This window comes from Ursus americanus, chromosome 30, assembly GCF_024610735.1.
Source record: "Ursus americanus isolate L20-20 chromosome 30, mUrsAme1.1.p, whole genome shotgun sequence".
NCBI classification, from domain to species: Eukaryota; Metazoa; Chordata; class Mammalia; order Carnivora; family Ursidae; genus Ursus; species Ursus americanus.
The window spans coordinates 25,608,730-25,622,598 of record NC_142156.1 but is presented as its reverse complement, the minus strand read 5'-3'; the positions used below and the strand labels follow the sequence as shown (position 1 = coordinate 25,622,598).

The following is a 13,869-nucleotide window of genomic DNA, read 5'->3' as shown; positions in this document are numbered from 1 at the left end:
CGTGTAGACAGAGAGAAGTGTACAGGATTTATCTGGACTTTCTAGCCTAGCCAAACCACCATCTGAAAGCAACCTAGTAAGCTCAGTCATCTCCATATAAGCGGAATGGCCAAGATGGACTCATTCAACCCACAAAATCAGGAGAAATAATAAATCGTTGCTGTTATAAGCCATTAATTATTGGAGCAGTTTGTTACACAGCAATAGTCAATCAAAATGCAGAGAGTCTTATTAAATAACTTTGTCAAGAATCTTATTTCAGTGGAAAAGAATAATTTATATGAATGAACTGGAATCTCATCCACATATTTAGTAGGGTCTATGAATATCTTATACACATATTTAATAAGATCTGTAGCATGAATAAATATCCCATACACATATTTAGCAGGGTCTGGGACAAAATGTATAATCAAGGAATTTTGTAATTATAAGCTATTTTATTGATAGAAATGTCATTTATTGGATTCTTACTGCCACATTTTTGATGCTACAGTCAGGGAAATGATGGTTTCATTTCAAATACCTTTCATATGTATATAGTATATATGTGTATACAAACATATGTATGTATATGCACATAATATACATACATACATATGTATATACATGCATGTATATATATTATTGCCTAGAATATATGTAAAATGTGGTTTTAATCAGTTTAAGTAATAATGAATTAATATAATTAATATAAAGAAATTTATTTTTTTAAATTTTTATTCCAAATTGATGTCTGTGTTTTAATTGATTAGTTCAACTCATTTGTATTGATTATGTTGAAACTAAAATTTAATCTTGTTTTTTATTTTCAAATTACTTTTAATTTTTTCTTTTTTGCTATCCATTTTTTTATTTTATTTTTTTTATTATGTTAGTCACCATACAGTACATCCCTAGTTTTCGATGTAAAGTTCCATGATTCATTACTTGCGAACAACACCCAGTGCACCATGCAATATGTGCCCTCCTTACTACCCATCACCAGTCTATCCCATTCCCGGACCCCCCTCCCCTCTGAAGTCCTCAGTTTGCTTCCCAGAGTCCATAGTCTCTCATGGTTCATTCCCCCTTCTGTTTACCCCCCCTTTCTTCTTCCCCTTCTTTTCCTACCAATCTTCCTATTTCTTATGTTCCATAAATGAGTGAAACCATATGATAATTGTCTTTCTCTGCTTGACTTATTTCGCTTAGCATTATCGCCTCCAGTCCAATCCATATTGTAGCAAATGTTGAGAAATCGTTCTTTTTAATGGCTGAGTAATATTCCATTGTATATATGGACCACATCTTCTTAATCCAGTCATCTGTTGAAGGGCATCTTGGCTCCTTCCACGATTTAGCTATTGTGGACAATGCTGCTATGAACATTGGGGTGCTTAATGGCCCTTCTCTTCACTACGTCTGTATCTTTGGGGTAAATACCCAGTAGTGCAATGGCTGGGTCATAGGGTAGCTCAATTTTTAACTTTTTAAGGGACCTCCACACTGTTTTCCAGAGTGGCTGTACCAACTTGCATTCCCACCAACAACGTAGGAGGGATCCCCTTTCTCCACATCCTCTCCAACGATTGTTGTTTCCTGCCTTGTCAATTTTTGCCATTCCAACTGGCGGAAGGTGCTATCTCAGTGTGGTTTTGATTTGAATTTCTCTGATGGCTAATGATTTTGAACATTTTTTCATGTGTCTGTTAGCCATTTGTATGTCTTCATTGGAAAAGTGTCTGTTCATATCTTCTGCCCATTTTTTGATTTGTTTATTTGTTTCTCGTGTATTGAGTTTGAGCAGTTCTTTGTAGATCTTGGGTACCAGTCTTTTATCTGTAGTGTCATTTGCAAATATCTTCTCCCATTCCGTGGGCTGCCTCTTAGTTTTTTTGACTGTTTCCTTGGCTGTGCAGAAGCTTTTTATCTTGATGAAGCCCCACAAGTTCATTTTTTCTTTTGTTTCTCTTGCCTTTGGAGATGTATCATGAAAAATGTTGCTGTGGCCGATGTCCTACAGGTTGCTGCCTATGTTCTCCTCTAGGATTTTGATGGAATCCTGTCTCACATCGAGGTCTTTCATCCATTTGGAGTTTATCTTTTTGTATGGTGTGAGAGAGTGGTCAAGTTTCATTCTTTTGCCTGTAGCTGTCCAATTTTCCCAGCACCATTTATTGAAGAGACTGTCTTTTTTCCACTGGATGTTTTTTCCTGCTTTGTCAAAGATTAGTTGCCCAAAGAGCCGAGGGTCCATTTCTGGGTTCTCTATCCTGTTCCATTGGTCTGTGTGTCTGTTTTTGTGCCAGTACCATATTGTCTTTGTGATCACAGCTTTGTAGTACAGCTCGAAATCTGGCCTTGTGATTCCCCCAGCTTTGTTTTTCCTTTTCAACAGTTCCTTGGCGATTCTGGGCCTTTTCTGGTTCCACACAAATTTAAGGGCTGTTTGTTCCAGTTCTTTGTAAAATGTCATTGGTATTTTGATCAGGATGGCATTGAAAGTGTAGATTGTTCTGGGTAGCATAGACATTTTGACTATGTTAATTCTTCCGATCCACGAGCATGGAATGTTTTTCCATCTTTTTGTGTCTTCTTCAATGTCTTTCAAGAGTGATTTGTAGTTTCTAGAATACAGATCCTTTACTTCTCTGGTTAAGTTAATTCCGAGATAATGTATGGTTTTTGGTGCTATCGTAAGTGGAATGGATTCCCTGATTTCTCTTTCTTCAGTCTCATTGTTCGTGTATAGAAATGCAACTGGTTTCTGAGCATTGATTTTGTATCCCACCACATTACTGAATTGCTCTATAACTTCTAGTAGTTTGGGGGTGAATTCTTTGGGTTTTCCATATATAGAGTATCATGTCATCTGCGAAGAGAGACAGTTTGACTTCTTCTTTGCCGATTTGGATATCTTTGATCCCTTTTTGTTGTCTGATTGCTGTTGCAAGGACTTCTAGTACTATGTTGAATAATAGTAGCGAGAGTGGGCATCCTTGTCGTGTTCCTGATCTTAAGGGAAAGGCTTCCAGCTTTTCCCCATTGCGAATGATATTTGCTGTAGGCTTTTCATAGATGGTTTTTATGAAATTGAGGAATGTACCCTCTATCCCTACACTCTGAAGTGTTTTAATCAGGAAACGATGCTGTATTTTGTCAAATGCTTTTTCTGCATCTATTGAGAGGATTGTATGGTTCTTGACTCTTGTTGATATGATCTGTTACACTGATCGATTTGCGAATGTTGAACCACCCTTGCATCCCAGGGATGAATCCCACTTGGTCATGATGGATAATCCTTTTAATGTACTGTTGGATCCTATTAGCTAGGATCTTGTTGAGAATTTTGGCATCCATATTCATCAGGGAAATCGGTCTGTAATTCTCCTTTTTGAGGGGGTCTTTGCCTGGTTTGGGGATCAGGCAAAGTAATACTGGCCTCATAGAATGAGTTTGCTAGTTTTCCTTCTGTATCTAGTTTTTTGAAACAGCTTCAGGAGAATAGGTATTATTTCTTCTTTGAATGTTTGGTAGAATTGCCTGGGGAATCCATCAGGCCCTGGAGTCTTGTTTTTCGGGAGATTTTTGATCACTGCTTCAATCTCTTATAATTAATTGGTCTGTTTAAAAAATCAATTTCTTCCAGTTTCAGTTTTGGTAGTTTATAGGTTTCCAGGAAGGCATCCATTTCTGCCAGGTTGTTTAATTTATTGGCATAAAGCTGTTGATAAAAGTTTCTAATGATCCTTCCTATTTCATTGGTGTTAGTTGTGACCTCTCCCTTTTCATTCATAATTTTATTAATTTGGGTCCTTTCTCTATTCTTTTGAATAAGTCTTGCCAGTGGCTTATTGATCTTATTTATTCTTTCAAAGAACCAGCTTCTAATTCTGTTGATCTGAACTACTGTGCTCTTTGTTTCTAATTCATTGATCTCTGCTCTAATCTTGAACTGCTTTCTCGTGCATGGGTTAGGCCTGTTCTTCTGTTCCTGTTCCAGCTTCTTGAGGTCAGAATATAAAAACTGCATTTTAGATTTTTCTATTCTTTTGAGTGAGGCCGGGATGGCTATGTATTTCCCCCTTAGGGCTGCCTTTGCAGTGTCCCGTAGGTTTTGGACCATTGTGTTTTCATTTTTGTTATTCTCCATAAATTGTTTAAATTGATTTTTGATTTCCTGGTTTATCGAATCATTCTTGAGCAGGATGGTTCTTAGTTTCCAAGTATTTGAGTTTCTTCCAAATTTTTCCTTTTGATTGAGTTCCAATTTCAAAGCATGTGGCCTGAGAATATGCAGGGAATAATTTCAGTCTTTTGGTATCGGTTGAGACCTGTTTTGTGACCCAGTATATGGTCTATTCTGGAGAAAGTTCCATGTGCATTCGAAAAGAATGAGTATTCTTTTGTTCTGGGGTGTAGTGTTCTATATATATATATATATCTATGAGGTCCATCTGGTCTAGTATCTCATTCAAAGCCTTGTTTCTTTGTTGATTTTCTGCTTAGGTGATCTGTCTGTGAGCAGAGTGTTGAGGTCCCCTACTATTAACATATTTTTATCTATATGTCTCTTTATTCTGGTTAAGAGTTGGCTTGTGTATCTTGCTGCTCCCCTGTTGGGGGTATAGACATTTATAATTGTCATATCCACTTGTTGGATACATCCTTTAAGAATAATATAGTGTCCTACTGTGTCTCTAACTACAGTCTTTAGTAAAATCCAATCTGTCTGATCTGAGAATTGCTACCCCAGCTTTCTTTTGAGGTCCACTGGCATGAAAAATGGTTTTCCATCCCTTCACTTTCAGTCTGGATGTATCTTTAGGTTCAAAATGAGTCTCTTGTAGACAGCAAATGGATGGGTCATGTCTTTTTATCCAATCTGCAACCCTGTGGCATTTATGGGAGCATTTAGGCCATTCACATTGAGAATGATTACTGAGAAATATGATTTTAATGAGGTCATGTTGCCTGTAAAGTCTTTGTTTCTATAGATTGTAGCTTTCTGTTCTGTATCACTCTTGGGCCTTTTTACTTTTATAGAACCCCCCCTTAATATCTCCTGTAGGGCTGGTTTCGTGGTTATGAAATTGGTCAGTGTCTGGCGATTCTGGAAGGTCCTTATCTGTCCATCAATTCTGAATGACAGCCTTGCTGGATAAAGGATCCTTGGCTGCATGTTTTTCTCTGAAAGAGCTTTAAAAATGCCCCCCCCCAACCCTTTCTCTCATTCCAGGTCTGTGTAGACAAGTCTGACGTAATCCTGATATTTTTGCCTTTGTATGTGAGAAATTTCTTTGCCCTGGCCGCTTTCAATACTGCATCCTTCAATCTAATAGTTACGAAATGCACTATGACATGACGGGCGTGGCGTAGGTTTGTCGTGGTTGAATTTGGGACGGGTCCTCTCTGCCTCTTGAACACGAATGCTTGAATCCTTTGCTAGATTAGGGAAGTTTTCAGCTACAATTTGTTCAAATATCTCTTCTAGACCTCTCTCTTTTTCCACCCCTTCGGGGATGCTGATGATTCTGACATTGGAACGTTTCATTGAGTCAGTAATCTCCCGTAACCTACATTCTTGAGATTGGATTTTTTTGAGCCAAGTTTCATTTTAACTTTCCCTTCTACCATCCCATCCTCCATTTCACTAATTCCTTCTTCTGCCTCATTCACCCTAGCCGTCAGAGCCTCTAGTTTAGACTGCATTTGATTCATAGCATTTTTAATTTCTGCCAGATTCGCTCTCATTTCCGCCCTTAGAGATTCTATATTCTCGTTAATATTTTCTTCAAGTCTACACATCATCTTGACCATTGTTACTCTGAACTCCATTTCTCACAATTTGGTTATATCCATAAATATCAGTTCTGTGGCAGAGGCCACAGACTCATGGTCTTTTCTTTGCTGGGGGGTATTTCTCCTTCTCGTCATTCTGATGAGGAGAGGTAGCCGGGATGCCCAGAGCCCAAATTATTGACCAGGACCCAGGCAGCGTGCTTTTGTTTTATAGGGACCTTAGGAATGTGGGCTTCTTGATTTTTCAGCCTGCCTTCTGGGGGAGGGGCCTGCCGCACTGATACTCAGGCACCCCTGTTTGGGTAGAGTTGCCCCGTCCCCTGCGAGGGGGGATGGGGATGGGCACAATGTGAGCTGGTAATTCCGGGCTTTTGTTCTCTGGCAGCTTTCCCTGATGGTTTTCTGTGCCTCTTCTGAGAGTCAGAGCAGCAGTGGCTGAATCCTAGCCTCTGTCTCAGAACAGAGAGATCACAGTCCGCTCTCCACTGAACTCTCCTGGCCACTTTACCTCTGTTTCTGTTGGTGCTGCTAAAAACCCTGAAGTGTCCCGGGTTGTGCGCCCCACAGCCACTCTCCCAGTCCTCGCTTCCAGGGCTGGCAAGTCCCTATCCTTTGTGCTTCGAACACCGCCAGCCGCCCCGGTTCCCGCGTGCGCTCCCGAGCTCTCGGTTTCAGTGTGGTCCGGGGTGCTCCGGAGCACCGGTTTTCAGTCTGGTCGCGCACGCGCACTCCCAAACTGTTGGTTTCAGCCTAGTTTGAGTGTGCACTCCAGAGCTCTGGTTTTCAGTTTGGACGCGCGCACACTCCCGAGCTCCCGGTATCAGTCCGGTTCCAGTGAGCACTCCGGGGCGTTGGTTTTCACTCTGGTCGGGCGCGTTCCCAGGCTTACGGTCTCAGTCTGCTCTCTCTCTTGCGGGTGCCAGTCCGGGAGCCCGCCCACTCCCCCGTGCAGGTGGCTCCTGCTTCCCGGTCGGTGCCCGAGCACGGTGGCTCCCTCCCCCTTCTGTTTATCTTCCAATATCTGTGCGGGGATTCACGGCTCCCCCACTTTGTACCTCAATGCTCAGTGCTAGAGATGTTCATTTGTAGAGATCCAGATGTATCTTCCTGCGTCTCAGGCTGATTCCGTGGGTGTTTAGGCTGGTCTGGTACCTATCCAGCTCGACTCAGGGGACCGGCTGAAAAAGGGGACCCCCTACTCCTCTGCCATCTTAACTCTCTCTCCGAGCCTCATTATTTCTGCTTGGGTTGCAGGGCCATCCCTAAACCAGTCACTTGGCTGGAACAGTGGAAAATGCTGACCGGCCAGGCTGGGGTCAGATGGCCATTCCTGGAATCCTGGCATAGAGGGTGGGTGGACTCCGCCTCAGCCACATGGACTGGGGTTAAGAGAGGAGTGGTCCTTAGAAAACTGGGGTGCTGGGACCAAAGAAGGGGAGATGGATTCTGGGAAGCCTGGAATACAGATGTTGGAGACAGGTGGGTCCTAGTGAGAAGGGTGCAGGAGCCCATGGGTGTGGTTTCGTGGCCTCCTGGGCCCTTTGCCACGAATCGGTGAGCAGGCATCCTGCGGACCTAACCATCCCTCCCCTTCCAGCGTCTACTGGGACTATGCCATGACCATCTGCCTGGAGGAGATTGTGTACCTGCACTGCCATCAGCAAGGTAGGGACCATGGGGGAGCACGGGGCTGGGGTGTTCCTCCTGGCTCCCCTGCCTGGCCCCACCTCCTTAGTACCTGTGCAGCCTCAAACAAGTGACCTCTCGCTGAGCCTCAGTTTCCCCATCTGTAAAACGGAATCACAACAGCACCTACTCCTGGCGTTGTTGTGAACATCCTGTGACATATGATAAGGGCTCAGCACCAAACCCATGGTATTAGCTGCTCACGCCTATTGAGCGCTTACGATGTGCCAAGCAGGGCTCTAAACAGCTTGGCACGAGGTCACACACCCCGGGAACTCCTGAGTTTGGACTCGAAATCAGGTCTTTATCATTCCAAAGCCTGTGCTCTCAAGATCTGGGATTAATAACTAGAGTTCTCCTTTAAGGCTCAGAGAAGGCACATTCAGAACAAGCAAAAGGCCATCCTGCTGTAGAAAGCAAGTGATCCATGCCCCACCAAGGCACAAAACATGAAGCTTAGTTAGTGAGACAGATCTGGGTTCAGATCCAGGCCCTACTGTGCAGCCCTGGGCAAATTACATCGCCTCTCTGAGCCTTGGTTTCATCACTTGTAAAACACACAATAAGAGATATACCTCATAGGTCTATTTTGAGTATTCCAGTAAGACACTGCCTTTAACATGCTGTGCTATATACAGTAAGCGCTCAATACGTGCTAGCAAGTCAACTACTGCCCTGAGAAGGGATAGGTCTGCAAGCCTCCATGAAGAAATAGGTCAGGCTGATTCGTAGAGGGTGATTGAGGGTGTAGAGGGACATCACATGTTTAGGGGCATCATTTCCTTTGGGGGGTGACTTCATCGGGGCCAAACATAGTCTTCTGGATCATGTCCTCTACTTCCTGGTCAGTGACCGTGGCAGGTGGGGTGGAAGAGGCTTGGCGGGGGCTAAAAACTGGCCCTGACCTTCTGCCCAGGCCTTTCTCAGAGCCTTGGAGCAGGTCTGTGGGTCTGGTTTGACATGCCTGGGGGGATGTGTATGCCGGGAGGGCCCCATACCCATGCCTCATACTGACTTCCCGCTGGATCTCCTCTGGCTGGGTCGTGGTGGCAGTGGACAGCGGCGGGACAGTGGTGCTGGTCAGCCAGGACGGGATCCAGAGGCCGCCTTTCTGCTTCCCCAAGGGAGGGCACCTCCTGCAGTTCCTCTCGTGCCTGGAAAATGGGCTGCTCCCTCATGGGCAGCTGGACCCTCCACTCTGGTCTCAGCGGGGAAAGGTGAGTGATCACAGGGGACCCAGGGAGGCTGGGGTGGGGGTCAGCTACGGGGAGTGGTCATTCTTTATTTTTTGAAAGAGAGGTGCATGCGTGTGTGTGCAAGCAGGGTGGGGGAGGGGTGGGGGAGAGGGAGAATCCCAAGTAGGCTCCGCACCCAACCCAAGACTTGGGGCCGGATCTCACGACCCTGAGATCATGACTTGAGCCGAAATCAAGAGTCAGATGCTTAACCGACTGAGCCACCCAGGCACCCGGAGGAGTGGTCATTCTTGCCCATGGATCCTTAAGTGGCTTTGTGGGCACATACACACCCCACTGAAACCCTCAGGCTGTGCAGATTGTGGGGACAGGTGTATCCCAAGGACTGTGCAATAGGACACCTTCTTTCAGGGCAAAGTATTTCCCAAACTGCGCAAGCGAAGCCCTCAGGGTTCCGAGTCCACGTCTTCAGACAAGGAAGACGACGAGGCCACAGATTACGTGTTCAGGACCATCTGCCCCGGCATGCGGTCTGAATTCGGTAAGCTGCCCCGTCTCTGGGCCCCCTGGATCCAGATGTTAGCTGATCATGAAAATGATTCCAGGTGTTTGGAACTAGAGGACAAGTGGTTTTTTTCCCAGGGGCCTGAGCCTCACAGAGCTAACACAAGCAGTCATGTATGGTTTTCAGAATCTTTGAGAACAAGGACGTCCTTTCTGAAGAAGTGCCTACATCAGAAATGGGCAGACTCCTTCCTGTGGTCCAAATTCGGCCCCCTGCCTACTTTTGTAAATAAAGTTTTATTGGAACACAGTCCCGCCCATTCATATCCATATTGTGTGTGGCTGCTCTCACACCGCAGCAGCGGAGTGGGAGTGTTGTGACAGAGACCGTATGGTCCACAAAGCCAAAAATAGTTACTATCTGGCCCTTTATAGAAAAAGTTTGCAGATGCCTGCCTCAAGTAATAAGAGAGAAGAGTTTGGCCCTGTGGGAGGGATGAGGGGCCATAAATGGTTCTAAACCCCCTCTCAGTGTCTTCCTGCCTCTGTCTCCACCACCCGGTCTGTGTGCACAGAGGAGGCAAAGACAAGTTCTGAACCGTGCAGACAGGCTCAGAGTCAGAGGAGGGCATTTTCAGACTCCTGTGTTGCTGAGACTGTCTGTACCATCTGGCGTGGTAGGCGTGAGCCACGTGTGGCTCCCGAGCACTTGAAATGCAACGAGTTCGAAGAGAGATGTGCCTTAAGTGTAAAAGACACCCTGCATTCTGGAGACTTTGGAGCAACAATAGGAAAGAATGTAAAATATCTCATCAGCAATGTTATATTGACTCTATGTTAAAATGGTAACATTAGGGATACACTAGGTCAAACAGAATATACTGTTGAAATTGATTTCATCTGTTTCTTTCCCCCCTTTTAGTGTGGCTACTAGAAACTTCTAAAATAAGCTGGTGGCTCAGGGAAGATTCCTATTGAACAGAGCTGGCCTAGGGCGGGGTTGACACATTGGATGAATAATTGTGTGTTTGGGAGGGGGGGTCTTGTCCATTATAGGATGGCAAGCAGCATCCCTGGTCTCTACCCACTGGATAGATGCCAATAGCATCTAGCAAATTCTCAGGTTGCGACAACAAAAAATGTCGCCAGACATCGCCAAATGTCCTTGAGGGGCCAGAATTGCCCCAGTTGAGAACTGCTGGTCTGGACAGAGGATGGATGAGGTTGAGGGGGGATATCGGTCAGGAGAGTGTGAATAGGGTCTTGGGGTCTGATGCCCTGGGTCAGAATCCCAGCTGCACTATTTGTTCACTGGGTGGTCTTGGGCATGATGCTTCCATCTGTGCCTCAGTTCCCAAATCTGTAAAAGGGGATAATAATAATAATAATATTTGCTCTCAGTAAGTGATAGCTGTCGTTAGCAGAAAGAGAAAGGGGACCTCGGTCGGAAAGAGCTGTTATGCCAGTTACCACCTGCTGGGGCCGTGGATGGTTCAGTAGTGTTGCCATTCTGAGCCTCAGTTTCCACTCTGCAGAATGGGAGGAGAGATGCGTCTCCCACAGGGGCATTAAGGCTGATAAAGCAATCCCTGCACAGCAGCCGGCACACAGTAGGGCATTTTATAAACATCAGCGTTCTTTCTTCCTCAAAGCCAACACAATACATGGGAGCTGTGCAGAGCCGGGCAGGGGGGAGATCAAGCCCCGAGGAGTGGGTTCTTTGGCTGTTTCAGGGTTCTGCCCACCTCAGACATTTCATTTCACTAGTGCTTTTTGTTTTGTGTCTCAAGTTGCTCCTGACCCCCTGGGCAGCCCTGCCCCCGGCTCCGCGAGCCCCGCCAGGACGGTGGTTCCTACCAGCCGGTCCGTGCTGGTGGTGGCCAGGGGCGGTCAGTGGGCGCGAGCCAGATGGGACACCACCTTCCCCGTGTCGGGCCGGAAGCAGCAGCCCCCCAGTAATGTCTGGGCTCCTCCCATGCCTGGGGCTGGGTGCTGGCCACCTCTGCCATGCTGTCTTTTGAGTCTTGGTCCCCAGGACGAGGGAAGCCGGAGACAAATGGATGCCCTCACGCTGTCCAGCCTCCACGTGGCAGAATGCAGCTTGGAGTGTTGTGGGGTCCATAGGGAAGGGGTCCACTGGTGATGCTGGTGGAGTGTGAGATGCTGGGGCCGGGGCCAAGGCATACTGGCCACAGCTTGCTGAAGCTGATCAATGCTTCCCTCAGACTGGCGGAGAACTGGGGATGCTTTTCTAGAACATTTTACAGGGGCTCACTGGTCTTTCTTGGCCAGCTCATCAGTGAGTCAGCTTGGGGAGGAGCTTTCTGCACTAACAGTGGCTAGGGCTGGGCCCTGTCAGCTACTGAGCTCTGATGACAAGTGGCCCTGGGTCCATAACTTCCCAGCCTCGCAGCCCAAGGGAAGAGGCCAGGGATTACCAGTCATCCTTGAGGGGGCAGGGCCTGTGGGACAGATGTGCACCCTTCTCAATCTCCTAGGTCAGGACTTGGCAAACCAGGGCCCAGGGGCCGGAGCCAACCTCATTCAGTGCGACCCATGAGCTAAGAATGGTTTTTACATTTTTTTAATGATTGAAAAAAATCAAAAGAAGAGTAATATTTGTGACCTGTAAAAATACGAAACTCAGATTTCAGTGTCCATAAATAAAGTGTTATTGGAACATAGCCACGCTCACGTGTTTGCAGCTTGTGGATGGCTGTGTTTGCATGATGATGACAAAGTTGAGTGGCTATGATCGCGGCCAAATGGTTCACGAACCCTAAAAATGTTTACTGCCTGGCCCTTGACGGAAAATGTTTCCCGAGCCCTGTCCTAGAGAAAATAAAATGTTTGCACCTGTCTGGAACTGCCAGGAGGCCAGGAAGTTAGTGATAGAAATTGTAATGTGTGAGTCACCGTTGTGTCTGTCATGCGGCTCTGCAGACGGGGCGGTTTCCATGGAGCTGGCAGGGAAGGCGGTGAGGGACACTCCAAGTGCTGCATCCTGGGACCATGTGATCACAAGTCACCAGTGTCCGTGTTAGGATATCAGTCATGCTCTCTTGGTTCTCGAACGTGGCTGCTGTTATCAAAATTTTTTTGGATATACGGATTTAAGGGCTGTATCTCCAGGAGGTTTAAATTCAGTAGGTCAGGGGTAGGATACAGGCATGGCTTTTTAAGAAGCCCCCCGCCACGTGATTCTGGGTGGGGGTAACCCACCTGTTTGAGACCTGTTGATGGAAGAGCCCTATGGCTCAGGATGATGGACAGTGCAGGTGGCCTCATCAGCAGGAGCTCCATTGGGTCCCTCGTCCTTGGCACCCTGCCTCATCTGTTGAGTTAGGCTCCCTTCTGTCTCCCCGGTAGACTCTGTCTTCCAGAGAGTCTGTCTCTGGCGACTCGGGACTATGAGCCGTCCCCAGAAGCCCCCAGCAGGCTCCTCTTCCTTCTTGTCAGCCTCCTGTGAGGACGCTTGAATGACAACATGGTGAGGCTCGGCCTCCTGCTCTGGGACTGGGTCTGTCCCTCTTGTCTGTCTCTCTTCCCCCCATGCCCCACTTCTTCCTCTCTCTTCAGCTCTCATCAGCTCTGCCTGTCTGCTGAGGGCCCCAAATCTTGGTGGTGGTTTTCCCTGGATCAGGTGGGCTCACAGGTCTGGGTCAGATAATGATTGGGGTCGCTGTCTCTGACTGTCACATTCAGGGTCTTTCCCTGTCCCTGTGCTGGCCTAGGGGCAAGCTGGTTGCTTTGGGATGAGCTTTCTGTGACCCACATAGGCTTAACCGGGGCTCTTGCTCCGACCCTCCTGTCCACCACAGTCCCCCAGGACCTGATGGATGTCTCCGTGAGCAACCTACCGCCCCTTTGGCAACCCAGCCCCCAGAAATCCTCCTGCTCACCCTGTTCACAGAGTGGCCTGGCCGATGGTGGCTCGTCCAATGGCTGCAACCATGAGAGGTATGAGGGGCTTAATCTGTGGGTGGAGGGTGTGGAAGGATTTGCCAAAGATTTGTAGATACCCATGTCTTGCCCAGCACTGAATTCAGAGGAGGAACATAAGCTATGAGATCATCGAGGTCTGGGTTAAATCCTAGCCTCATGAAGTCCTAGCTTCCTTACACGTATCAGTCAGGATAACCAAGGTTATGTTGCAGTAACAAACAGTCCTGGAATCTCAATGGCTTAGTACAACAGAGGTTGATTTATCATGCGTACTGTGTGTCTCTCGTGGGTCAGCTGGGGGCTCTGCTTGCACCACATTAAAGGGCCTGGCTGATGGAACGACACCTTCTGGAATATTCCCAGTCGCAGTGACAGAGGGAAAGGTAGGTCTGGGGCTCCTGAAGGACAATGAAATGCTCCACCCTGAGAGCAGCACATACTCTTTCTGCTCACGCCTCATTGACCTCATCCACAACATTCCAGGAAGCGCAGCCCTATCATGCTCTTGGAAGGCGGAAACTAGCAATACTACTCACTGCAAACCACATGTGCCTCCATTTGCTTCTCCACCGAATGGGGATACGAATGCTTGCTTTGCATAGCTATTGTAAGGACAAATCAGATACTGGTCTAATGTGGCCAGCACGTGGTACCCAGCCCCTGGAAATGTTCAATTAAGTGACGCTTCTTATTTTATTGGATAAAGTTAGACCCCCCCAGATCATCTATCTCCTGGCCGACAGATCTCATGTGT

At 46.9% G+C, this 13,869-nt stretch overlaps 1 protein-coding gene across 1 annotated transcript in view; it reads left to right on the top strand.

Annotated features, from left to right (window-relative positions):
• Nucleotides 1-13,188, top strand: part of LOC148107466 (small G protein signaling modulator 1-like) — a 32,610-nt gene extending 19,422 nt beyond the window's left edge. The window contains exons 2-5 of the mRNA XM_087857169.1: nt 7,382-7,449; nt 8,524-8,687; nt 9,078-9,207; nt 12,992-13,188. Of these exons, the coding sequence (XP_087713295.1) occupies nt 7,401-7,449; nt 8,524-8,687; nt 9,078-9,207; nt 12,992-13,188 (540 nt within the window). The 5' untranslated portion in view covers nt 7,382-7,400. The remainder of the gene's footprint in view (nt 1-7,381; nt 7,450-8,523; nt 8,688-9,077; nt 9,208-12,991) is intronic.
• Nucleotides 13,189-13,869: the final 681 nt, after the last annotated feature.